Below are 27714 nucleotides of genomic sequence, written 5' to 3'. Positions count from 1 at the left end.
TTGTTCCTAAAAGGCCTTATCACTTGGGTAATGAAACAGTGCCAGGCCAGTGTTAACATTTTGTTTATAGCAGGGCACTGTAATCGTTTTAGAGTGCCCCGTGCTATGGACTTTCAGAAATCCATCATTTCTATATTGAAATAATAACAGAATGAGAGTAACAGAGCTGAGGTCTTCTTGTCCAACCCCGTGCTCAAGTAGGATAGGCAGAGAAAGAGGGAGAGAGAGACAGAAAGAGGGAGGGGGGGAGAGGGAAGGAGGGAGGGAGAGAGAAAGAGAGAGAGAGAGAGAATAAACATTTCCTTTCTTCTGAATGCACAGAATTGTTAGTTCAAAGTACACTGCGTTTTTATAATCTGAACCACTAGTAATCCTCAACTTGCAACCGTTCACTTAGTGACCATTAGAAGTTACAATGACGCTTAGAAAAAAAAAGAGACCGATCCTTTTCACACTTACGACAATGGCGGCCTTTCCCCGCGGTCGCGTGATCAAAATGCGGCCGCTTGGCAATGGGCATGTATTTACAACGGGTTGCAGGATCCCAGGACCGTGTGATTTTCTTTGGTGATCTTTTGACAGGCAAAGTCAACAGGGAAGCCAGGTTCACTCAACAACTGTGTTACTAGCTTAACAACCACGGTGATTCGTTTAATGGCAAAAAGGTGGCAAAACGGGGCAGAACTCGCTTAACAACTGTCTCACTCAGCAACAGAAATTTGGAGTTCAATTGCGGTCACTGCCTGCCTTGACCAGCTTCCAGAATTTAGACGAAAACATCTCTAGGATGTCTACGTGCTCAATATGATATCCTTGGTTACCCATAAATTTTCATTTTTATTTAGTTTTTTTAATTGGGAGGATGATTTTTTTTTAAAGCAAAATAACAACAGAAAGAACTATTGTTTAAATAAATCAATTCAGTTCAAGAGAGCCAGTTTGGTGTAGGGATTAAAGTGCTGGCCTAAAAATTAGGAGACAGTGAATTCTAGTCCTGCCTTAGGCATGACAACCAGTTGGGTGACTTTGGGTGAATCACTAGGAGACTGGGAATTCTAGTCCCACATTAGACATAAAAGCCGGCTAGTGACTTTGGGCCAGTCACCAAGACACTGGGAGTTCTAGTCCTGCCTTACATATGTAAGCTGGCTGGGTGACTTTGGACCAATCACCAGGAGACTGGGAATTGTCGTCCTGTCTTAGACATGAAAGCCAGCTCAGTGACTTATAGTCAATCGTCAGGAGATAGGGAATTCTAGCCCCATCTTAGCATGAAAGCCAGTTGGGTGACTTTGGGCCAATCACCAGGAGACAGTGAGTTCTAGTCCTGCCTTACACATGTAAGTTGGCTGGGTGACTTTGGGCCAATCACCAAGACACTGGGAGTTCTAGTCCTGCCTTACACATGTAAGTTGGCTGGATGACTTTGGACCAATCACCAGAAGACTGGGAATTGTCGTCCTGCCTTAGACATGAAAGCCAGTTGGGTGACTTTGGGCCAATCACCAGGAGACAGTGAGTTCTAGTCCCACCTTAGGCATGGAAGCCGGCTGGGTGACTCAAAGTCAGTTCCTTCCTTTCATCCCAACCCATCTCACAAAGTTATTGTGGGGAAAATAGGAAGAGGTTGTATATATGTTTGCTGCCTCAAGTTACTTTTATCAAGTAATAAAAATCTAATAAATAAATGGTTAAAATCCAAGAATTATCCCAGGAGCTTTGGGATTAATTTGATATCTTGCAATCCCTTAGGAATCACACAATTAACTGAGCCATTAAGTTCTGTGCGTGTGTGTGTGTGTGTGTGTGTGTGTGTGTGTGTGTTTCCATCTATCTTGGAGTCAGTCTTGAATCTTGGGGAGAGCCTGGAACAGGTTGTTGCAGGTTTTGGGATAATGTTTCTTCTAGAAGGGGTTTGCCCTTGTCTTGTTCTCGGGGTTGGGTTGAAGAGACCGGCCCAAAGTCAACCACTGAAGTGCTGATTGGATTGAAGCCATCGTAGCCGATTGGGTTGAAAGCCGTAAGCCACATAAAAGCCGCAAGGCATCCTTCCCCCAACTTGTGGTCTCTTGTTGGGAATGCAATCTTTTAGCCCAGAAAATCTTCTGTGGGTGGAACGTTCGCTTCCAGATTCCCCGTTTTCCTTTGGATTTTGAAATATCGACCTGAACCCTCTCTCCTTCCCCTTGGCACAGCGGATCTTTTTGTGCACAATATCCGCAGAAAAGGAGGTGTGTCATTTATGTTCATTGTCCAAGAAGCGAAGGGCAAAAATGGTTTACAACCCTCCCTTCCTTCTTTCCTTCCTTCCTCCCTCCCTCCCTCCTTTCTCCTTCCTTTGTTTTTCATTTTTTCCTTTCTTCCTTCCTCCCTCCCTCCCTTCCACTTTTCTCTTTCCTTCTTTGGTCTTTCCTCCTTCCATCCTTTTTTAACCTCTTTCTTTCCTCTTTCCCTCCCGCCCTCTTTTCTCCTTTCTTTCTTCCTTTTTCATTTTTCCTTCCTCTCTTGCTTGCTCCCTCCCTCCCTCCCATTTTTCTGTTTCCTTCCTTCACCTTTCCTTCTTCCATCCTGCCTTTTCCTTCTTCCTTTCCTTGTTTCCTCGTTTTTGCTCCCTCTCTCTTTTCTCCTTCCTTCATTTTCTCATTTTTTCCTTCTTTCCTCTCTTGCTCCCTTCCATCCTTTCTTTCCCCCTTCCTTTTCCTTCCTTCCTTCCTTCCTTCCTTCCTTCCTTCCTTCCTTCCTTCCTTCCTTCCTTCCTCCCTCCCTCCCTCCTCCCTCCCTCCCTTCCTTCCTTCCCCACCTTCTGTTCCATTTTTTATCTTCCCTCCTTCTTTCCCTTTCCCCTCTTCCTTTCCTTCTTTCCTCTTTTCCTTCCTTCCTCTTCCGCCTTTCCGTCAAAATGCAACCAGGGCTAGAAGAGCAGGCAGAAGGCTGTGGGAATGAAGAGGGGGAGAGGGGAAGGGAGAGAGGAAAGCAGGCGAGGCCCGCCCAACACAGCCTTCCAGGAAACGGGCCCATTAAGAGGCTGCCTCTCAATTGGAGGTATCCCTGACCTCCCAGATAGATCAAAGCTTCATCTCTCTGACAGCGACAAGACGACGACGTGGCTTGCCACGGGCTTTCTGCCGCTCCCACTGAATCTCTTTGTCTTTCAACTGCGCCCGATAGCTAGGAGTATGTTTTCAAGGCTGAACAGGTAGCCAGGAAGGGCTGCTGTCTTTTGACATTTTCGCTAATCCCCATCAAGCCCGTGGTTAAAACGGCGTGATGGCGGGCCCGCTGGCCAGCGGAGAGCCTGCCTTCCCCACATATGCGTCCTGTCAGGTCCAGAGGATGTCCGATCGTTGAAATGAGATTCGGTGAAATGGATGCCGGAGCATTAAACTGACTTCCTAACCTGTTGAGACTCTAGAAATAAAGTACAGAGAAGAGCAACCAGGATGATGAGGGGACACGAGACTAAAACATACGAAGAACGGTTGCAGGAACTGGGCATGGCCAGTCTAGGGAAGAGAAGGAGCAGGGAAGGAGGAGCCTTCCAATATTTGAGGGGCTGCCACAGAGACGAAGGGGTCAAGCTATTCTCCAAGGCACCCGAAGGCCAGACAAGGAATAACGGATGGAAACTGATCAAGGAGAGATTCAACCTAGAAATAAGGAGAAATTTTCTGACAGTGAGAACAATCCACCCATGGAACAGAAGTTGCCCTCGGAAGTTGTGGGAGCTTCATCATTGGAGGCTTTCAAGAAGAGATTGGACTGCCATTTGTCAGAAATGGTGTAGGGTCTCCCGTTTGGGCAAGGGGTTGGACTAGATGACCTATAAGGTCCCTTCCAACTCTGATTATCTGTTTTCTGTTATCTGCTCTTGCCCTCCGAAGAGCTCAGGCAAACCTCCATCACTGTTGGGTGGCGGCTGAGATTTTGCAGTTGTGGGTTCCCCACCACCGCCCTCACTGCACTAGAGTTTGTGGCTCAAAAATCTTCATGTCCCCTGCCGGCAGACACTAAAAGCACTAGCAACCTAGTTCATCCCTCGGAGAAGATTTAAAAATAAAACCACACGTGGAAGGAATCCTGGTTAGATGAATCAGTTTTCTCCCGATCTGTGCCAATACAATATATCCCATAAACCTGTTCTTTTGAGGGATCTACCTGCCTCGGAGTTTCGCTTGCTATGGGTCTATTACTTGGAAGTGTGACACAGTTGTTAAGTGAACCGTGGTTCTAAGTGAATCCAGATTTCCCCATTGATTTTGCTTGCTGGAAGCCAGCTGAGAAGGTTGCAAATGGTGATCCGAGGACCCCGGGATTCTACAATACCCACGCGTCCAAATACTGATCGTGTGTTGGTTGGCATGCTACAGCAGTCACTAAACAAATGATTTGTAACTCAGTGGTCACTAAACAAATAATTGTAAATCAATGGTCACTAAACAAATGATTGTAACTCAACTGCCTGTATCTGGATATATTGTTTTACCAATGCATTGTTGATCGCCAAAATAGAAAGATTTGCAGATTTTTATATTGGATTCAGAATTAGAATTGGTTCACCATCTATTCTGGGCTTATTCTAGATGAGGTACCTCGACCTGATCAATAAAAAAAAATATAATAAAATAAAACGAAAAGGTTCCCTCCACAAACTTCAAACATAGTTGTGAGGAAAAGAAAAACCTTTTGCCCGAGTTCATAAATTCTGAGTGACAGAACCCAATATTAGATCTAGGAGATCAAACTGAATTTATTTTCTGCCTGTGAAGTTTGAATTTGTGAATTTGACAGGTTGTTTTAAAGGGCACGGGCACATAAAATAACATGAAAAGAAAAGACTCTTTTACCTAAACGAGAGTTGAAAGTTACTTGTCAGAAGCTGTTAGGAGTCGACTGTGTTCTCTCTTGAAGCATGTCCTTTCAGTTGTCAGTTTTAAAAGGTTAATACCGAATAAAAGAGCAGTGAAATTAACCTTCCATTGTGTGGCTGGGTGCCTTCCCTTTCAAAACAACAGGTTTGCACGATAAAATAAGCTCATTTTCTAAATTACCATTTGTTGCACTCAAACCGCCCCCCTCCTCTTCTTTTTTCTTTTTTTTTTGCTATTAAGGAATTGCTACTAAAATGGAAAATTCCAGTCCGTGAAAAATTTCTCAGCAGAAATTTAAAAAAACACACAAGTGACTTGTTCTAAGCCCACAACTGAACACACCCTGTGCGCATACAATTCGGTGCCCTGTACGAAGTGAGGGTACGAAGAAGGCCATTGAATTGTATGTGCCCTGCTCACATGGCACACGTGTAAACAGGTAGCCCTCAACGTACGACCACAATTGAGACCAAAATGTATGTTGTTAAAATGAGAAATTTGTGAAGGGAGTTTTGCCCCGTTCTATGATTTTTCTTGCCGCATTTGTTAAGTGAATGACTGCAGTTGTTAAATTAGCGATCCAGGTGTTAAGTGAATCTGGCTTCCCCATGGTGATCATATGACCCTGGGAACTGCAAACCATCATAAATGGGAGTCAGTTGTCAAGCATCTGAATGTAAATCACGTGACCGTGGGAATGCTGTAATGGACATAATTCCCTTTTTGCAACTTTCCGATAAGCTAAGTCAATGGGGAAGCCAGATTCACTTAACAACCGTGTGACTAATTTAACAACTTTGGTGATTCACTAAACAACGGAGGCAAGAAAGCTTGTAAAATGGAGCAAGACTGTTCTGACCCAAATCCTTTTCCAATAAAACAAACACAAACCAAAGGGAACAGAAACCTTTTAATGATTCTTACGAATCCCTGGTTAAAAGGCTGCTGCAAACTAATTCACTTTGATAAGCATGAGCCTCACCAAAACTGTGCGAGGTTGCCAAGAATAACAGATAAGAAATATTTTATAACACAAGAGTCTTCAAATACCAGCTTGAGATACTGCAATGTCCATGAGGCTGGAGTTTCAAAACGTCTTTGCTTCCTGCAAAGAACGTCCGATTCACAGCTGGCTTTTATCTTCTTGAAGGAGGGGCCATTACTTTGCAGCCTTACTCCCGAGTCACCCGTGCTGTTGCAGCTCCTCTTTCCTGCAAGCAACCCTGCACACACTTGGCACAGGTTCCTCGGGTACCTCCTCATCGCTGCTAACAGCTCCCACAATCTATGAAGGCAGCAGTCCACTCCCTAATTTAGGTCTTGGCCCCTCAACTGAGTCCTTGCTCTCCACAGCCGTCCACACCTGCTGCTGGCTAACCACAACAAAAACTCACTTAGGTAATTGTCTTGCTTAGCAGCCGAAATTTTGGACTCATTTGTGGTCATGTACTGAGAACCGCCTCTATACATTGGTTTAATGAATAAAATAAATACATGCCTGTTGCTAAGCAACCACATTTTGGTCATGTGACCGGGCGATGCTACAATACTCATCAGTGCCTTGACTGGTCTCGGGTCTCTTATTTTCAGCAGCTTCATAACTTCGAATGCTCAGTAAATGAATGGTTATAAGCAGGAGTGGGATTCAATTTTTTTAACAACCGGTTCTGTGGGCATGGCTTAGTTGATGGGTGTGGCTTGGTGGCCATGTGACTGGCTGGGCGTGTCTAACTCAACATCACTCACATCGAGGGACACATCTCCTCACCTGGCCTCTCGTGACTGGGGATGCTGCAATAGTTGTAAGTGTGAAAAATGGCCATAAGTCACTTTTGTCAGTGCCATTGTAACTTTGAATGGTCACTCCACACAAGCAAAGTACCAACAAAGGAGAGGGGAAAAAACTCCAGAGAAGTTCCTGAGACAGAAAGTCTAGTCCTGCCAAGAATGTAATAAGGGTTAATGGAGAGGCAGTTTCTGTAAGCAACCCCAGAATGTTTCCTTCCTGCCTTCCTTACAGGATTAGTCCAGTAATTTCTTCTAACAACCAATTCTCCGAACTGCTTAGAATGTTAACAACCGGTTCTAGCGAATAGGTGCGAACCTGTAGAATCCCACCCCTGGGCGTAAGTCGAGAACTACCTGTAATTTAGTCCAACCAAGATGGATTGCCATCAGGGAGGTGCCATTTTTCTCCATTTTCAGGTATTGCTGGGAAAAAATGAATTCTGTTACGATCAATCCTTTGCAGAGAACTTTACTGTAATTTCTCCAGGTGGAACTGAAAAGGAAATACAACGATCAACACTCAAAAGCCAGGGGACTTCTGACAGGAAGCCAATGGTATGAAATCCAGGCCTACAGAGCTCTGAACCAAGCCCTCGGCAGGTGAGCGAAACTATTCAGTGAATGTTATTCCTTTGGCTCTCCATCCTCAAAGTCTTTCTTTGAGCTCTGCTGACCATTCCTTAAAGCAAACACTGCTATCATTTTAGAACTTTGGTTTTAGCAATAGCACTTAGACTTATATACCACTCTGTGGTGTTTTGCATGACTCACTGAACAACTGCATTGATTCGCTTAACAATTGTGGCCAAAATAGGGCTGTAAAAGAGCAATAGTACTTAAGACTTATATACCGCTTTGCAGCACTCTTTAAGTGGTTTACAGAGTCAGCCTGTTGCCCCCAACAATCTGTGCCCTCATTTTAACCGACCTTGGAAGGATGGAAGGCTGAGTCAACCTTGAGCGGGTCAGGATCGAACTGCTGACAGTGGGCAGAGTTGGCCTGCAAGAGCAATAGCACTTTAGACTTATATACCGCTTCATAGTGCTTTGCAGCCCTCTCTAAGCGGTTTTACAGAGTCAGCATCTTGCCTCAGCAATCGTTCTACCCACCTCGGAAGTATGGAAGGCTGAGTCAACCTTAAATACGAATTAGTTGCGAAGCTTTCCAATTTTGATCATGTGACCACGGGGATGCTGCAACAGTCGTAAGTTTGAAAATGGTCCTAAGTCGCTTTTTTCAGTGCTATTATAACTTTGGTTGCAGGTTGTAAGTTGAGGACTATCGGCATCTGAAACCAGACCCGAAGCCAGTGTCCGATTCTCTTGTCTGTGGAGATTCTCAGTCATCCAGATCACAGTTGTACCAAAGGTGCTTTTTCGAGAGGCAACTGGACTTTCTTGGGTTTTTTTCCTTGAAGACGTTTCACTTCTCATCCAAGAAGCTTTTTCAGCTCTGACTGGACGGTGGGGAATGGAAGGAATTACATTCCTTGAAGACAGCTGGTCCTTTGCATTCATTTTAGCGAGTCGTTGAGGGTACCTGGAAGGATCTGTGCCCTCAGGGCCTGGTTTAAAAGAGGGGTCAAAGAGGCCATCTATGTCAAAATTCAACACCCCTCTTTGTCAACAGAGAGAGAGGGATATAATGTCATCTATCTCCAGTATACAACACAATCCTTTCAGGAAGCTCTAAGAAGGCTCCACACCCATTTGCACCACTCAGGTGACCCTGAGGACAGAGACAAACCTCCAAGTGGCCTCAACGACTCTCTAAAAAGGATGCAAATGACCAGCTGTCTGCAAGGAATATAAAATCCTTCCGTTCCCCACCATCCGGTCAGAGCTGAAGAAGCTTCTTGGAGGAGAAGCGAAACGTCTTAAAAAGAAAATCCACAAAGTCCAGTTGCCTCTTGAAAAAACAAACAAACTCCTTTGGGACATCCGATTCTCTTCCTTTCCTGAAAGTTTTAAGAAAAGCTGATCGTGGAGGGGTTTTGGTTTTTTTTTTTGATGATGTGTTCTTCTGTTCCAGATGCATTCGCCACCGAAGCGATTGGGGAGCACTTATTTTAGTCGACGACCGTTTTAGAAAGAGCCCCAATAAATACACAGCCGGTAAGACGTCTGATAATTCGAGGGAGACGTGTTGGCAAGGCGCAGTGGTGCGGTCAGCCTAGAGGCGGAGCTTTCGCTCACCATCTGGAGGCTGTGAGATCCTAGATAGAGGCAGATATTTTTCACTCTGGGGCACACTGAGACTATGTCTCGGCCCTCCCGAGCTCCGTTTACGCTGGCAGAGGGCTGCAGGAAGCCGTTGCAGCAGAAAACGAAGCCCGGGAGGTCCAGATGTGGCCCTCCCAAGCTCCGTTTTCACTGGCAGAGGCACCGTGAGCCGGTCCTTCACTGTTTCCAGGGTGGGCCAGATCTAAGCATCCTGTGGGATGGATGCAGGCCATGGACCTTGAGTTTGACACCCCTGGTCTAGTCTAACAAAGAGAAGAAACTAGGGGTGACTGAATAGCAATCTTCCAAGATTTGGGAGGCCTGTCACAGAGAAGAGGAGGATAACCTATTCTCCAAAACCCCCGAAGGCAGGACAAGAAAAAATAGATGGTAGCTAATCAAGGAGAGAATCAACCAGAGGTGGGATTTAGCAGGTTCTGGCCAGTTCTGGAGAACCGGTAGTGGAAATTTTGAGCAGTTTGGAGAACCGGCCAATCCCACCTCTGACTGGCCCCGCCCCCATCTATTCTCTGCCTCCCATTGAGTCCCAGCTGATCTGCTGGGTCTCCTTTGGTTGCCCTGCAGGAGAACAGGAGAACAGAGCTGGAAAGCAGGTTAGTGGGGTTGGAGAACAGGAGAGCAGAGCTGGAAAGCAGGTTAGTGGGGTGGGAGAACAGGAGAACAGAGCCGGAAAGCAGGTTAGTGGGGTGGGAGAACAGGAGAGCAGAGCAGGAAAGCAGGTTAGTGGGAGTGGGAGAACAGGAGAACAGAGCTGGAAAGCAGGTTAGTGGGGTGGGAGAACAGGAGAGCAGAGCTGGAAAGCAGGTTAGTGGGGTGGGAGAACAGGAGAACAGAGCTGGAAAGCAGGTTAGTGGGGTGGGAGAACAGGAGAACAGAGCTGGAAAGCAGGTTAATGGGGTGGGAGAACAGGAGGCAGAGCTGGAAAGCAGGTTAGTGGGGTGGGAGAACAGGAGAACAGAGCTGGAAAGCAGGTTAGTGGGAGTGGGAGAACAGGAGAGCAGAGCTGGAAAGCAGGTTAGTGGGGTGGGAGAACAGGAGAACAGAGCTGGAAAGCAGGTTAGTGGGAGTGGGAGAACAGGAGAGCAGAGCTGGAAAGCAGGTTAGTGGGGTGGGAGAACAGGAGAACAGAGCTGGAAAGCAGGTTAGTGGGGTGGGAGAACAGGAGAGCAGAGCTGGAAAGCAGGTTAGTGGGGTGGGAGAACAGGAGAGCAGAGCTGGAAAGCAGGTTAGTGGGGTGGGAGAACAGGAGAGCAGAGCTGGAAAGCAGGTTAGTGGGGTGGGAGAACAGGAGAACAGAGCTGGAAAGCAGGTTAGTGGGGTGGGAGAACAGGAGAGCAGAGCTGGAAAGCAGGTTAGTGGGAGTGGGAGAACAGGAGAGCAGAGCTGGAAAGCAGGTTAGTGGGGTGGGAGAACAGGAGAACAGAGCCGGAAAGCAGGTTAGTGGGGTGGGAGAACAGGAGAGCAGAGCAGGAAAGCAGGTTAGTGGGAGTGGGAGAACAGGAGAACAGAGCTGGAAAGCAGGTTAGTGGGGTGGGAGAACAGGAGAGCAGAGCTGGAAAGCAGGTTAGTGGAGTGGGAGAACAGGAGAACAGAGCTGGAAAGCAGGTTGGTGGGGTGGGAGAACAGGAGAACAGAGCTGGAAAGCAGGTTAGTGGGGCGGGAGAACAGGAGAACAGAGCTGGAAAGCAGGTTAGTGGGCGGGAGAACAGGAGAACAGAGCTGGAAAGCAGGTTAGTGGGGCGGGAGAACAGGAGAACAGAGCTGGAAAGCAGGTTGGTGGGGTGGGAGAACAGGAGAACAGAGCTGGAAAGCAGGTTAGTGGGGCGGGAGAACAGGAGAACAGAGCTGGAAAGCAGGTTAGTGGGGCGGGAGAACAGGAGAACAGAGCTGGAAAGCAGGTTAGTGGGGCGGGAGAACAGGAGAACAGAGCTGGAAAGCAGGTTAGTGGGGTGGGAGAACGGGAGAGCAGAGCTGGAAAGCAGGTTAGTGGGGTGGGAGAAGCGGAGAACAGAGCTGGAAAGCAGGTTAGTGGGCGGGAGAACAGGAGAACAGAGCTGGAAAGCAGGTTAGTGGGGCGGGAGAACAGGAGAACAGAGCTGGAAAGCAGGTTAGTGGGGTGGGAGAACGGGAGAGCAGAGCTGGAAAGCAGGTTAGTGGGGTGGGAGAACAGGAGAACAGAGCTGGAAAGCAGGTTAGTGGGGTGGGAGAACAGGAGAACAGAGCTGGAAAGCAGGTTAGTGGGGGCGGGAGAACAGGAGAACAGAGCTGGAAAGCAGGTTAGTGGGGTGGGAGAACAGGAGAACAGAGCTGGAAAGCAGGTTAGTGGGGTGGGAGAACAGGAGAGCAGAGCTGGAAAGCAGGTTAGTGGGGTGGGAGAACAGGAGAGCAGAGCTGGAAAGCAGGTTAGTGGGGTGGGAGAACAGGAGAGCAGAGCTGGAAAGCAGGTTAGTGGGGTGGGAGAACAGGAGAGCAGAGCTGGAAAGCAGGTTAGTGGGGTGGGAGAACAGGAGAACAGAGCTGGAAAGCAGGTTAGTGGGGTGGGAGAACAGGAGAGCAGAGCTGGAAAGCAGGTTAGTGGGGTGGGAGAACAGGAGAACAGAGCTGGAAAGCAGGTTAGTGGGAGTGGGAGAACAGGAGAGCAGAGCTGGAAAGCAGGTTAGTGGGGTGGGAGAACAGGAGAACAGAGCTGGAAAGCAGGTTAGTGGATGGGAGAACAGGAGAGCAGAGCTGGAAAGCAGGTTAGTGGGGTGGGAGAACAGGAGAACAGAGCTGGAAAGCAGGTTAGTGGGAGTGGGAGAACAGGAGAGCAGAGCTGGAAAGCAGGTTAGTGGGGTGGGAGAACAGGAGAGCAGAGCTGGAAAGCAGGTTAGTGGATGGGAGAACAGGAGAGCAGAGCTGGAAAGCAGGTTAGTGGGGTGGGAGAACAGGAGAGCAGAGCTGGAAAGCAGGTTAGTGGGGTGGGAGAACAGGAGAGCAGAGCTGGAAAGCAGGTTAGTGGGAGTGGGAGAACAGGAGAACAGAGCTGGAAAGCAGGTTAGTGGGGTGGGAGAACAGGAGAGCAGAGCTGGAAAGCAGGTTAGTGGGGTGGGAGAACAGGAGAACAGAGCTGGAAAGCAGGTTAGTGGGGTGGGAGAACAGGAGAGCAGAGCAGGAAAGCAGGTTAGTGGGGTGGGAGAACAGGAGAGCAGAGCTGGAAAGCAGGTTAGTGGGGTGGGAGAACAGGAGAGCAGAGCTGGAAAGCAGGTTAGTGGGGTGGGGAGGGAATGGGGATTTTGCAGTATCCTTCCCCTGCCACACCTACCAAGCCACGCCAGGCCCACCAAGCCACAGAACCGATAGTAAAAAAAAGTTGAATCCCACCACTGGAATCAACCTAGAACTAAGGAGAAATTTCATGACAGTGAGAACAATTAATCCGTGGAGCGACTTGCCTCCAGAAATTGTGAATGCTCCAACACTGGAAGTTTTTAAGAAGAGACTGGGCAGTCATTTGTCTGAAATGGTATATAGGGTCTCCTATTCAAACAGGGTTGGACTAGAAGACCTCCAAGTTCCCTTCTAGCCCATTTATTTTCTATTCTCTTAACTTTTTTTTTTCTTTTTGTCAATTCCGTATTCATTTTATTGATTAAAAGAGCGCAAGCCATTTTCACCCAAATGTTTACAGTTTTTAAACATTACCATTTACAAATGGGTATTTCTGTTTAAGGTATAACACTCGGGAGACGATAAATACACCAGGATACATGAAGTAATAGGCATATAGTTATAAACATGCTTTTAAGGGAGCAGCCAAATTTAAGCTTAAAATCAGAACATCTTCAGTAGCTTAAATGCAATGCAGAAAAGGCTACTTTCAACTGGCCAGAACTGGACTAATTCTGTAATCTTGATTCTTTTATTTGGTCTTCCTTAGCCATTTTATAGAATTGGGATAAAGCCCACACTGCTTTCATCAATTCTTGACAGTAGGGGGCACTCCATTTCCATCATATGAACCGTTCGGGCCCTGTCACGGAAGGGCGTAATAACATGAAAGGATGACAGTGGCTCTCATTTAAAATCTTTCACAGTAATTTTAGATGCAATCAAAGGTGGGTGGGGTATTCTTTTCTTTTGTTTTTTTTTCCCTTCCCAATTTGGTATTTGCTATAACAGTATTTCTTTTTCCACTTAAGCTCTTCCTTTGTCAAAACAAGGCTCATTAAATCAGGAAAGGCACTAAATATTTATGAATTAATTACATTCAAAAGGAAACCTAAGAAGCTTTAGAAGGTATCGATGGCTAGTCCCTGGTTTTACAGGTGCAGAGAACCCGTAGCCATCCCAGGATTGTGGATCTTCCAACTCCCCAGTAACTCATCCAGTGTGGCCAACGACCGGGGGGGAAAAATAATAATATGGGAATTGTAAGCCCACGTGTGGAATGTCGTGCGTTGCCCTCCCCTCTCCTTTGGCTTGTGCGTGCATGTCTGTGCACACGTACAGGCACACTCAGTGTACACAAGGACATTGATCCCGACCCCCTAATTTTCACGCTAAATTTTTGGCCGATGGGAGTATTGTGTAATTATTTCTGTTTTTTTTTTAAATTTTATTTTATCCTGCTGTTCTGGCAGGTTGTCAGAAGAGGGGCTTTAGTTTTTTCAGAATACACCTCCAGGATTCGCCGTATCGTATAGGAAGTTCTAGACTTATAAGCATTCGTTTAGGGAACAGCACTGGAAAAAAAAATTACTTTGCATCTATGACCAGTTTCCCCATGATCAGGTGATCAAAATTTGGACACACGGCATTTGGCATGTACTTATGACAGTTGCACTGTCCCGCGGGTCATTTGATCTTGTATAAACTTCCCGGCTGGCTTCCGATAAACCCCAAGTCAACGAGGGAAGCCAGATTCGCTTATAATGACTGCATGATTCATGGAACAACTGCAGTGATTTGCTTAACAATTGTGGCAAAAAAAGGTTGTAAAACAGCAATAGCAGCTAGACTTATATACCGCTTTACAGCCCTCTCTAAGTGGTTTACAGAGTCAGCAGTATTGCCCCCCAAGAATCTGGGCCCTCGTTTTATCAGATAAGATAACAGATAATCAGAGTGGGAAGGGACCTTTTGGTCATCTAGTCCAACCCCCCGCCCAAGCCGGAGACCCTACACCATTTCTGACAAATGGCAATCCAATCTCTTCTTGAAAGTCCAAGTAAAGGCGCTCCCACAACTTCCGAGGGCAAGCTGTTCCATTGGTTGATTGTTCTCCCTGTCGGAAAATTTCTCCTTATTTCCAGGTTAAATGTCTCCTTGTTCAGTTTCCATCCATTATTCCTTGTCTGGCCTTTGGGTGCTTTGGAAAATAGCTTGACCCCTTCCTCCTCTCTATGGCAGCCCCTCAAATATTGGAAGACCACTATCATGTCTCCCCTGGTCCTTCTCTTTACTAGACTAGCCAAGCCCAGTTCCTGCAACCGTTCGTTGTATGTTTTAGTCTCCAGTCCCCTAATCATCCTGGTTGCTCTTCTCTGTACTTTTTCTAGATCTCAACATCTTTTTTATAATGTGGTGACCAAAACTGGATGCAGTACTCTAGGTGTGGTCTTACTAAGGCTTTATAGAGTGGTATTAGTATTTCCCTTGATTGTATCCTTCTGTTAATACAACTTAGGATTGATTGCATTATCGACCTGGAACGATGGAAGGCTGAGTCAATTTTGATTCGGTCAGGATCGAACTGCTGGCAGCAGGCAGCCTGCAAGAGCAAGAGCACTAAGACTAATATACCGCTTCATAGTGCCTTGCAACCCTCTCTAGGCGGTTTACAGAGTCAGCATCTTGCCCTCAGCAATTGGGGGTCCTCATTTTACCGACCTCAGAAGGATGGAAGACCAAGTTAACCTGGAGCCAGTCAGGATTGAACTCCCAACAGTGGGCAGAGTTAGCCTGTAATATTGCATTCTAACTACTGTTTCACCATGGCTCTTAGGGAGGAGTGGGGGGAAAGAGAGATTGTAGATAGGCAGAAGATAGGGGAGAAAGGGAGAGAGATGATAACAATAGCCATAGCACTTAGAGTTATATACCACCTTCACAGTACTTTTCAGCCCTCTCTAAACAGTTTACAGTCAGCCTCTTGCCCCCAACAATCTAGGTCCTCATTTAATCGACCTTGGAAGGATGGAAGGCTGAGTCGGCCTTGAGCCGGTCAGGATTGAACTACTGGCAGTGGGCAGAGTTAGCCTGCAATAGCACTTACTTACATACTGCTTCACAGTGCTTTTCAGCCCTTTCTAAGCAGTTTACAGAGTCAGCCTCTATTACCCCCAACAATCTGGCTCCTCATTTTACCGACCTCCGAAGGAGGGAAGGCTGAGTCAACCTTGAACCTGGTGAGATTTGAACTGCCAAACTGCAGGCAGCTGGCAAGTCAGCAGAAGAAGCCTGAATACTCCATTCTAACCGCTGCACCACCATGGCTCACTTAACAACTGTCTTGAAAATGGGGGGGGGGGTCAGTTGTGGTCTTAAGTCGAGGACTACTCGTACACCCACAAAATAAAAAAAGGACCATGAAATGTCTTACGTAGCAGTTGTGGTTTATTCTTTGCTTAATTCAAATATTTGCTGTTAAAAGTTTGGCTCTTGGATTTGACCAAAGCTGGAAAATTATCATTGCTCTTCGGTGAGCAGACAAAGGACGTTGTCTTCTCTCCACATCTGTGAAAAGCAGCCTTGGCCGACTGCTCTTTTCCGTCACATCTCTGAGACACGTCTGCCCAGCTGCCTCTATCTTGCCTTGGCATGAGAACAAGCGGCCCCGTTTCGCATCAGACCGAGTCCTTTAATTTCCCGAGGTGTCCTTGAGTGAACAACTGAGGGTTTAGGGACACCGGAATCTTTCCAGAATTTCTCTTCCCCCTGACCCTGGAGAAGTGGGAGAGGAAGGAAACACGGTAAATAAAAAGATTTGCCAAGTGCCTTGAGCTATGAGGGAGATATAATAATGGTGCTTTTTTTTAAAAAAAAAAATGAGAACTTGAATCCTTAGTTTGTCCTCGGCCTCCTGCTGTTTTGGGAGATTGTACGACCTGGACTGAAAATTCAGCAAAACTTGTTTTACAAAACTTGCAAAACCGTTACAACAAAATTGGATCCAACTTAACTTGGTTCGAATCGGTTTAACTTTGTGATCCCAGTTAGGTTTGCTGTTGTGGTTCAGTCGCTAAGTCGTATCCGGCTCTTCGTGACCTCCCCATGGACCACAGCCCGTCAGGCCTCCTCCCCTTCTGGGGCTGTCACAAAGAAGCGGGGGGTGTCAACCTATTCTCCAAAACTACAGAAGGCAGGACAAGAAGCAGATGGATGGAAAATAAACAAGGAGAGAAGCAACCTAAAAAACAGAAGGAGAAATTTCCTGATAGTTATTTACGACAATTAATCAATGGAACGACTCGCCTCCAGAAGTTGGAGGTGCTGCATCACTGGAGGTGTTCAAGAAAAGATAGCAATAGCATTTGGACTTATATAGTGCTTTACAGCCCTCTCTAAACGCTTTACGCTTACTCTTGCGCCCAACAATCTTGGCCCTCATTCTACCAACCTTGGAAGGATGGAAGGCTAAGTCAACTTGAGCCATTGGGAATCGAACTGCTGGCAGTGGGCAGAGTTAGCCTGCAATAGCAATAGCACTTAGACTTATATAGTGCTTTACAGCTCCCTCTAAGGCATTTTACAAAGTCAGCCTCTTGCCTCCAACAATCTGGGTCCTCATTTTACTAACCTCTGAAGAATGGAAGGCTGAATCAACCTTGAGCCAGTCAGGATTGAACTCCTGGCAGTGGGCAGAGTCTGCCTGCAATACTGTATTCTAATGACTGCCACCGCAGTTGTTTCGCGTAGAATGTATAGTTATATAATGTAACTAGCTAGATACCTGTGCTTTGCTACGAAACTATGTGATTGGGCTTAGTTTTGGGGGAAGAAAATAAGGGGAAAAAATTCTGCCTCTGCCTACCAGCATCCATCGGTATTCATCTGGCTAGCATCCTGTCAGTGTGTGAGAGAAACAGTATTTGCTATGTGAGCAAGAAGGAGACAGCAAGGAGCCTAGGCATGGCTTAGCTCAACTGTTCTGTACTAAAGCGGCTGGTGCTGTGAAACTGAAACCAAAACTCCTCTCCTCTGCTGGTGTTTTGCATTTGGAACAGATTTCTTTTCAGATGGGGAGGGGGAGTAGAACTCCTTAGCATCAGAGCGTGTTAATAATAATAATATAGGAAATACTAATGTTCTGATGGTGATTTTGAAAAATCCTTTCTTAGCGAGCACCTAGAAGCCAAGAGGAATGTAGGTGCCAAATTTCAAGTTTGTGGGCTTTACGGTTGGGGATTTTGTGATGATGCGTGAGTGGTATTTTGCTTTTATATATATATAGAGAGAGAATAATATATATATATATAATATATATTATTTGTATGGTATTCAGCTTTGTTCGGGTATTTTCCCACGTCATTGTAGTTGTGCTTTTAAAGTTGTAGCAACGTTTTGGCAGAATCTCATCTGCCATCATCAGGCTTCTGTATTGTGTTCGTCTGGAAGCCTGATGATGGCAGATGAGATTCTGCCAAAATGTTGCTACAACTTTAAAAGCACAACTATAATGACGTGGGAAAATACCCGAACAAAGCTGAATACCATACATGTAAGTGCCCGCGAAAACTTAAGAAAACAAATATATATTATTATATATTTTTTATTATATATATATAATTAGAATGAAATAATGATTCATCTCTAATTCATTTCCCCAGGGTTGTCCAAATGGATTCGTCAGCAGATCCATCACTACGAAGACTTCGATTGTGCCCTTAGCTCTTTGGGAGCCTTTGCTAAAATGAATCAGAATGGCGCTGAAGCTGCACTTGGGGATACCAACAGCTCTCTGCTCATGTCTACAAGTTCAAAGATTCTGACACCCCGTTCTGCTCCAGAGGGACTTCTTCCTTTATCACCAGGCGCTCTTCATGAAAGGGAAGCACAAGTTTCCATTTTGGAAACAGGGGCTGCCGAACGCATCGCGACTCGCCCAACAACCTCCGGTTAGTCACAGGATTCTCTCGCCAGAGCAAAGTTCATTTTGCTAAGATTTTAAAAACCAAATGCTTTCGTCATTCTGTTTATTTCTGGATAGCCGCCTGGGTATGACCAACGTCCAAAGAATACTAGGAGCTGTTTCACCCCAAGCCATCAATTAGGAAGCCTGTATCTGAAAACTAAAATTTTAAAAATCGCTAAAACTATTTTGGATGGTCAAATCTCATAAGATTGCAGAGGTCTCACCTCGGAGGTTCTGGGCAGTTTTGTTGTCTCATGCAGTTTTATACAAAAGTTTTGGACGCTTTTTTTTTTTTTTTTGTCTGAAATCTTTTAAGGTCTCGTGAAGGAAACTAAAATTTCATGAGGTGATTTTTGACAACATGGTAGGTAGATAGAAATCAGGATGAGTGAATTGGTAAGTTCAAGGAAGGAAGGGAGGGAGGGAGGAGGGAGGAAGGAAGGAAGGAAGGAAGGAAGGAAGGAAGGAAGGAAGGAAGGAAGGAAGGAAGGAAGGAAGGAAGGAAGGAAGGAAGGAAATTGGAACAAATGAACAAAGGATGGGTAGAGGGAAGGAAAATGAAGAAAGAAATGGAAGGAAGGAAAAATGAGAATGGAAGGAAGGAGAATAGGAGGAGAATGGATGGACAAAAAATAGGAAAGGAAGGATGTGAACAAAGGATGGGTACAGAGAAGGAAGGAAAATGAAGGGAAAGAAGGAAGGAAGAAAAAATGAGGGAAGGAAGGAGAATAGAGGGAAGGACGGAATTGGAACAAATGAACAAACAGGATGGGTAGAGGAAGGAAAATGAAGAGAGAACGGGAAGGAAGGAAAAATGAGAATGGAAGGAAGGAGAATAGGAGGAGGATGGACGGAAGAAAATAGGAGAGGAAAAAGTTGGAACGAACGAACAGGATGGGTAGAGGGAAAGAAAGAAAATGAAGGAAGGAGAATAGAGGGAGGAAGGAAATTGGAACAAATGAACAAAGGATGGGTAGAGGAAGGAAAATGAAGAAAGAAATGGAAGGAAGGAAAAATGAGAATGGAAGGAAGGAGAATAGGAGGAGAATGGATGGACAAAAAATAGGAAAGGAAGGATGTTGGAAGGAATGAACAAAGGATGGGTACAGGGAAGGAAGGAAAATGAAGGGAAAGAAGGAAGGAAGAAAAAATGAGGGAAGGAAGGAGAATAGAGGGAAGGACGGAAATTGGAACAAATGAACAAACAGGATGGGTAGAGGGAAGGAAAATGAAGAGAGAACGGGAAGGAAGGAAAAATGAGAATGGAAGGAAGGAGAATAGGAGGATGGACGGAAGAAAAATAGGAGAGGAAAAAAAGTTGGAACGAACGAACAGGATGGGTAGAGGGAAAGAAAGAAAATGAAGGAAGGAAGGAAGGAGAATAGAGGAAGGAAGGAAATTGGAAAGAGGGAAGGAAAATGAAGAAAGAAAGGGAAGGAAGGAAGGAAAAATGGAAATGGGAGGAAGGAGAATCGGAGGAGGGATGGGCAGAAGAAAAATAGAGGAAGTATGGAAGGAAAAGAAACAGGAAGGAAGGAAAACGAAGGAAGAATACAGTTGGAAGGAAGGAGGATGGAAGGAAGAGAAAGGAAGGAGAAGGAAGGAAAATAAGGAAGGAAGGAGCTTCTTTTATTTTTCAGGAGACTCCCATCCCCTGAGCTTGGCTGGGCAGATTTAAGGGGAGGGGAGGGTGCTTTGAAGCCTATGTAGGCATCCCCATGACCCTTCTGCAACTCTTCAAAGCAGCCGCATCTGTTCCTGGGATCGTACAGCCGCCTTCCACGGCTGCGCTGCAATCCCAAGGAAACGCACCTTGGCTCCTGAAGCATCGTCCTGAGCTGGCGGAGAGCGAAAAGCTGCCAATGGAAAAGAAAGTCCCCCCCCCCCCAAAAAAAACCCTTCACCTCTGGGCGTGTAGGGATGTGTTGGGCCACCCACCGGGCTCCCTTTGTTCCCAAGTGGAAAGAAGGGATTAAACCCGTCTTAACAAAATGTTCCACAGCAGTTCCTCCCCGTACTTAGTTGTACATACATTGAAGGCAGGAGGTTCGATCACGGCTTGTCAATCTGCTTGCTTGAAAACGCGTCTACAAAGAGAGGAAGTTCTGGAGGATGGAAAAGCCCTCAGTGGGAGCTGGCTAGTTTTGCCAATACAGAAGAACAAGCTGTGTGGGGGTGTTGATGCCATGCTGGGCACAGGGTGGCATTCCTTATTTGCAACATGGACCTTTTTTAATGCTGTAGCCCTTTCTCCCTCCCTCCCTGCCTCCTTTTCCTTTCCTTCCTTCCTTCCTCCCCCTCCTTCCTTCTTTCTTCCCCCTCCTTCCTTTTTCCTTCCTTCCTTCCTTCCTTTTCCTTTTCTTCCTTCCTTTTTCCTTCCTATTTTTCTTCCTTCCATCCTCCTCCCTACTCTCCTTCCTTCCACCTCATTTTTCCTTCTTTCTTCATTTTCCTTCCTTTTACCCATCCTTTGCTCGTTCATTTGTTCTAACTTTCTTCTTCCTCCCTCCCTCCCTGACCTTCCTTTCCTTCTGCCTCTCTGTCCTCTCTCTTTTCCTCCCTCCCTCCCGCCTTCCATGTTTTTCCTTCCTTCCTCCTTCCTATGCCCTTTCCCTCCCTCCCTTCTTTCCTACCTATTTTTCTTCCTTCCAGCCACCTCCTCTCTATTCTCCTTCCATCCTCATTATTTTCCTTCCTTTCCTCTACCCATCCTTTGTTCGTTCATTTGTTCCAACTTCTTTCCTCCTCCCTCCTTCTTTCCTCCCTCCATCTTTCCCTCCCTGACCTTCCTTCCTTTCCTTCTTCTCCCTCCATGTCCTTCCTCCTGTCCTCCATGTTTTTCCTTTCCTTCTTTCCTCCTATACCATATGCCCTTCCTCCCTCCCCCTCCCATTAACTTCATTTCTGTCCTCCTTCTCTCCCCCGATTCTCCTCTCTCTCCCTTCCTCCTACCCACACGTTTTCCTTTCTTTCCTTTATCCCTCTACGCCCTTCCTCCCTTCCTCCCTGTCTTCCTCCCTCCCTTGTTTCCATCCTCCTCCTTCCCTTCTCCTATTCCCTTACTTGTAGCATTCCACGGACACCTGACCACAATTTACAATCATTTTTTTTTAACTTGGAAACCGATGTTTACTTCCAGTTTCTGGCAAAAAAACAAACAAACAGTGGCTTTGCTTAACAACGATTGCGTTCGCCTAACAACTGCTGCACTCACCTTTTTTTTTTTAATCGTTAGAGCTTTGCGTTTCAACTTAAAAAAATAAAACGGAAAGTTTAAAAAAACAAATAAGGGCGGGATACAAATCTATGACTTAATCAATTAAGTACTGACGCCTGATGGATATGCTAATGGCAAGAATTAATCATCTCTTTTTCTGCTTCTGTTCCTTATTATCTGCTCTTCCTCCTCCCCAGGTTCACCTTTCTCCACAAAGCAAAATAAATTTACAGACTCCAGCCCCCTGGGTTCCCCCGCTGACGGCAGGAGGAAGAGAGCGAACGGTCAGTTCTCTGCTGGCAGCATAGAAAGTTACTTCACTAAAATGCCAGATTCAATACCAGCAGGAAGGAAGAATTACGTCTTCAAGGCTACTGGCCAAACTGAAAGAGCAGTAGAGAAAGACGGCCCCTCTGTTCCTTATGGACCCCAGGAAAATAATTTGTGGGTCCAAAAAGACCAACCAATAAGACAGTTGCCAGATGGCAAAATGATCAATGGTTCTCCAAGAACCTTGATGACCGAGAAATGTCCCCACGAAAGGCAGCACATCGGACATGAAGATGTGGAGAAAGTGGTGTCTTCTCCAAGGAGAACAAATGTGGAACTGTCCAAGTCAGACCCAGGCATCGAAACTGGTGCTGGAAATGACAGGCTCTGTTTTACACCTGAACTGTATGATGATGATGATGAAGAAGAGGTGGTGGAAGAGAAGAACGAAGGCTCGATTTCCAATTACAATAGTACTTTGACGTCCTCTGAAACCGCAAACACCCCCGTTCTGGTGGAAGAACTTTGTCCACCCAGCGCTCAAAAACTAGGAGATGCCACCTCCAGGTTTAAAGTTGAAGCAGGAGTGGGCGCAGAGCGGTCGGGGATCACGGAGAACAGCCGGAATAACAGAAGCGCTGTTGAGGAAGCTGGGAATAAGGTTGGCATTGAGGAAACTGAGCCAGAGGCGAAGGGAAAGGAAAACCAGTTTCCTGGATCGCAAAGCAAAGGTGTGTCTTACAATCCGTTCACTTAACCAGTAAAAAAAAAATCAGGCCTGAGGAAAAATAGGGTCACTGTTTCTAGTTAAGGTCAGGAATGGGCTCAGAGAACCCATGTTTTCGGGAAAACTGGAGGGACGCTCATACTTCAGGGACACCCGCCTTCACGGAAAAAGTTGGCTCAGAATGGAGATGGACCAACTCTGTCCCCAAAATGCTCCACCTCTCCTCCCGTTCACTTCTGCAACATTCCAGAAGATAGGAAGACGTGATGTGCCCTCAAATCATGTTCCTGTCTCTACAAGTGTTGACGAATGAAAGAGAGCGTCCACTGAGAGGACAGGTGTTCCCAACCAATGACGGATTGGACATTCTTAGAACAGAACCTGGCAGAGAAAACAGGAGGAGATGTAGGAGAAAGGCAGGCAGAGATGGGGCAGACTTAAGAGAGAAATTAGCCCAGGGGTCGGCAACCTTAAAACACTCAAAGAGCCACAACGATCCTAACTGGAAGCACCCTGTTCAATTATGGAGCTGACCGGAAGTCCTGTCCCCCCACCATAGAGTCTCCTCCTAGCACAGCATCCTTTTTCCTCTACCTGCCCTAACCGAAAGCCCTATCAATTGTGGAGCCGACCAGTGACAGGGAGCCACAGCAGAGGGATAAAGGAGCCACATGCAGCTCCAGAGCCATGGGTTGCTGACCCTTGAAGTACCCTGGAAGCCATTTGTGGGAACGTAAGGACTCCAGGCTGATTTCTCTCTTGACTCTGCTCCCTGTGTCTGCCTGTCCTCCTAAAAGAGGCCGAACCATTCCTTTCAGCAATATATCCAACCTATGGTGGACAACAACTGGTGCAGTCTTAGAAGAACTTTACAGGTGTTTAAAAAGACAGAAGAAATCACTTGAGTCCTGGTTTCCTCTGCTGCAAACCGATCGTCCCATCCTTGTTTTATTATTATGTCTCACCAGCCTATTTGTGGAAGGAATCAGTTTTACGTAAAGTCAGTGAGATTATTTCCAAGTAAATGTAACAGGTCCTATTTCACTCACTCCTTTTGGGGGACGGGTAAGGAGAACATTGTCGGGTTATATGAGTGTAGTTTGTTCAACATAACAAAATGCCTGCAAAGAGATCCATTGTGGAGTTAGTTTAGTAGCTACCAGCTTAGAGAGAGTAATCAAAATCACCTTGGTTGGCTGAAATTTTGGAGACTATGTTCCCATTCCCAATCCTTTGGCCTTTTTTAACGATCATGTGAACTTCACAGTGGGCCTATCATGAGCTGAGAAATGTAAATCAAACCAAGTAGCTTTTTTACAACTAATACGCAAACAATTCTGCACTTTTATGTACCACCATTCACCATCAAAATGGGCAAGGCCGAATATTACAGCATAAGCCTGTAGAAATAATTAAATACCATTTCATCAGCCTATCACCAACATATTTTTATTATGAAGATATCTGTAGGCATTATTTTGCTAGGAAAATATACAGCATGAATCAGTGCTATGGTTCTTCACCAGGACTTTATTGTTTTATGCATAGCGATTTGATTTGTGTCAAATATAAATGCATCCTTAAATATTTTTGGGAGCCAAATCAGGTCTCGGACACTGAAGCACATTTAATTAAAGTTGTAAGTCTGAGAGCTTTTAAGTGAGGGCCAAATTTTCTGTCACATCAAGACTGATGAGACCATTAGAAATTAATCTTAAAATGAGTAATGCCACCCCATATCCATTAGTTCGCCAGTAATGTCCATCATGTCATATATTTCTTCTAAAAAGAATAGTTTGTAAAGAACGTATCATACAAACCTATCATCCATTAGTCGCAATTTTATAACAGCTTATTAATTGATAAAATTTTTCCACAAAATGTTAGGCGTCTTTTTTCTTTCTTTCTCCCAAACTGGGTTAGATGTCTTCCTTTTTTCTCAAACTTTGGAACAAACGTTTTTCTTCTTAATCCTTGTCAAATAAATTATCGTGGCGTGTTAGATATTGACCCACAGGTTTCATCATTTTTCATTTGCCTCTTTGTGAAACAAATTACAACAATCGAGTCATTGAAGGAAGACTTCTCAAGCTTTACAGCAGGGGTGGGGAACAATAGCTCTTTTATAACTTGTGGACTTCAACTCCCAGAATTCCTGAGCCAGCCCTCAGAAATGGTGGCTCAGGAATTCTGGGAGTTGAAATCCACAAAGGGACTATTTGTTCCCCACCTCTGCATTAGAAAGAACAAAGTCGTCTTAAATAATATGTCATCATTTGAATATAAGCAAGAGAGGGTTTGGGGATTGTGATAACTAGGAGGAAAAAATTAATTAAATCCTGAATCTATTGAAGGGCTGAAAGTACAGAGAAGGTATAAACGAAGAGCCAGGAAGCCATCTAATAACAGAGAGGCACACCAGCAACAGGTAACCTTAAAGAATGTGTAGATAGAAAAGTATGAGTGGAAATGTTGGTTACTCAGTGAGGTCCATGCTGTATGAAACCTTACCCATTAAATAAAGTGTTTCCCTGAAAATAAGACCCTGTTTTATATCTTTTTGCCACCAAAAAAGGACACCAGGTCTTATTTTCGGGGAATGTCATTCACTGACTAACCTCACTTGCGCATGTCACCCCCAGCCTCCTTTTTACGGTCAGAGGCCTTCAGGAACATCTTCTGTGGCTGGCAAGATTTTCCTGAAGGCCTTTGCAGCCGTTAACAGAGCTCCAGACTGATCTGGAGCTTTGTTATCAGCTACAGAGGCCTTCAGGAAAGCCTTGCCGGCTACAGAAGAAATGAGCCGGCAAGGCAGGTGTCAGGGTGTGCAAGGCCTGACTACAACTGTCCAAAGGTAAGTAGTAGGGCAGCTCCCCCCGCCATCCCCACACTAGCTTCATTTTTACCCGTGCAATCTGGAGTGGGCAGGGTCTTAATTAGGGCTTATTTGGGGGTACACATGTAAAAATCAACCTCAAACTTACTTTCAAGGTAGGTCGTATTTTCAGGAGAAACAGAGTAGATAATGTGTGATATCAATTACAAGACCCCTTCGTTCATGAGTTTCAAGATTGAATGTTGGCTAGACACAAATTCCTTCTGCATTGTTCAAGACCAAATAGAGGAAGTCACGGAGATGGGATGGTGTGAACTTGGTAAGAGCCATCATGCAAGTTCTTCTCATGTGACTTACTTCCAGGTAACCAAAGGAGGAATTAGGTCCTGGGAACGCTGACATCCCCAAGGTGACATCTTGACAAGAAACGGAGTCTTTCAGTCATGCTGATTTGTGAAATGTGGACAATATCCCAGTAATATTTAAGTGTTGGAAACAAGTTTTTCTTTTTTCAACAACAGCGTACAGCAAGGAAGGGGAACCTGCCATTGCTACACCCATTAGTGATTACTTCCCTCTGGATTCTGTCATTGTAGAACAGTCATTTATTCCTGGTTCCAAAATGGTGCCCTTGCAACGCAGGGAAGAATTTCCTCATTGGCTTTTCCTGCAAGGATTGAAGTTGTCACCTTATACTGTATTTCCCTCCAAAATAAGTCCGAGTCTTATATTAAATTTTCCTCCAAGACACACTAGGGCTTATTTTCTGGTTAGGTCTTATTTTCAGGGAAATGCAGTCCTAAATGCATCTGGCTGATAATCATAACGGACTTATTTTTGGCATAGGGCTTATATTACAAGCATCCTGAAAAATCATGCTAAGGCTTATTTTCTAGTAGGGTCTTATTTCCAGGGAAACAGGTAGAAGTGAGCAGAGAATGGCATGGGAGGACATAAGTAAAGGCAAGAACTCGGATTCTTCCTGGATTTCACCCCCATTCTCAAAGTTTGACCCACGTTCATTGTGAAGCAACCTGGGATCTATAGCTTCCTAAGGACATCCACACAGATGTCCAACCTTGACAACTTTTTAAGATTTGTGTGGCCTTCAACTCCCAGAATTCCATTCTGGCTGGGGAATTCTGGGAGTTAAGTCCACAAGTCTTAAAAGTTTCCAGGATTGGATGCTCCCTGGTTTAAAAAAATCAGGATGGTAAATGGAACTGAGTAAGTGACGTCTCCTGGCTTTTTTTAATGAGTGTCACTCGCCTTAAAAAAGGAACAAGACCAAACAGAGCCACCACTGTGATTTTTGACCCCTCTGTAGTCATTCTTGCTTTCACCCACAGGTCTTCAAGATGGACCTTCTGCTTTGTTGAGAAGGCTACCTGCTTCTTAACATTTTGAAAGCCTTTAACGTGCAGATGTTTGACTTAGATTGCAATCATTTATAATTTTGTATGCGTATATGCACCTCTGTATTTTATCTTGGTTGATGTTTTTACTGTAAAAGATCTATGTGACTTTGGAAATTGGTGGAATAAAAAGTCTGCAATTTTTAAAAAACGAAATCTTGTTGGTTTTCCACAAAAGTCTACTCATAAAGAATATAGCCAGGTATTGTTGCTTATTGAATGATAACAATTCAACAATTCCATTGATTGATTGATATAATATATCAAGGAGAGAAGCAACCTAGAACTAAGGAGGAATTTCCTGACAGTGATAACAATGGATCAGTGGGACCACTTGCCTCCAGAAGTTGTGAATGCTCCAACACTGGAAGTTTAAAAGAAGAGATTGGATAACCCTTTGTCTGAAGTGGTGTAGGGTTTCCTGCCTAAGCAGGGGGTTGGACTAGAAGACCTCCAGGGTTCCTTTCCAGCTCTGTTATTCTATTCCAATATTCAAAGGCATTTCAATAACTTCACAATGCCCCACAGAACAAACTTTCATGGAAGTGGACTGGAGTTTGTTCTCAAAATTGCAGCCCACCTATGCAGTGAACTGCTTCCGAAATGGAATGATGGCTGCCCCAAATCAGTTTATAATATTACAGCAAAAGGAGATTACGCTTAAAGCTCTTACTAGCTACTTTAGGCTGGTTATGTTCTTACCGGCTGCGATTTTCAGCTCTGCGGAGAATAGAAGTCAAATCCTATTTTCTAAATCTGGACCATAAACAAATGACAAACTATCCCAAGCCTTCGTGGGTCTAAAAATACAGACATAACTGTTATTTTAGGAGAGAGAATTCATTATATCACTCCGTCCTCGTTGATCACGCTTGCGATAAACCACGGATTGAATCAGAAATAAATTAGGCTTTGTTCTCGAAAGCACAAACAGTAATTGGGTTTGGTGTTTTCCTGCTGGTAATCTAAACACCTGTAAAATATATGAATTGTTTAGTTAATGTATACATTTCACGAGATATAGATAGATAGATAGATAGATAGATAGATAGATAGATAGATAGATAGATAGATAGATAGATAGATAGATACGTTGAGACTCCAGAAAGAGTACAGAGAAAAGCAACAAAGATGATGGAAGCTAAGACATGAAGAACGGTTGCAGGAACTGGGTATGTCTAGTTTAGTGAAGAGGAGGATTAGGGGTGGGCACGATGGCAGACTACCAATATTTGAG

At 45.2% G+C, this 27714-nt stretch overlaps 1 protein-coding gene across 2 annotated transcripts in view; it reads left to right on the top strand.

The window, feature by feature from the left end:
- The window catches only part of BRIP1 (BRCA1 interacting DNA helicase 1), a 103128-nt gene extending 76500 nt beyond the window's left edge, over positions 1 to 26628 (top strand). Inside the window, exons 17-21 of one of the 2 annotated variants that reach the window (XM_087925082.1) lie at positions 7144 to 7256; positions 8689 to 8771; positions 17708 to 17995; positions 21427 to 22230; positions 25426 to 26628. In XM_087925082.1, the coding sequence (XP_087781208.1) occupies positions 7144 to 7256; positions 8689 to 8771; positions 17708 to 17995; positions 21427 to 22230; positions 25426 to 25445 (1308 nt within the window). In that variant the 3' untranslated portion in view covers positions 25446 to 26628. Of the gene's footprint in view, positions 1 to 7143; positions 7257 to 8688; positions 8772 to 17707; positions 17996 to 21426; positions 22231 to 24580; positions 24802 to 25425 lie in introns of those variants that run through there. The other variant, XM_087925079.1, reaches the window with a different exon arrangement.
- The last annotated feature ends 1086 nt before the right edge of the window (positions 26629 to 27714 follow it).

This window comes from Pseudonaja textilis, chromosome 1, assembly GCF_049901715.1.
Source record: "Pseudonaja textilis isolate UNSWEBS1 chromosome 1, rPseTex1.2, whole genome shotgun sequence".
NCBI lineage: Eukaryota > Metazoa > Chordata > Lepidosauria > Squamata > Elapidae > Pseudonaja > Pseudonaja textilis.
This window is presented reverse-complemented; position numbering and strand designations above follow the sequence as displayed.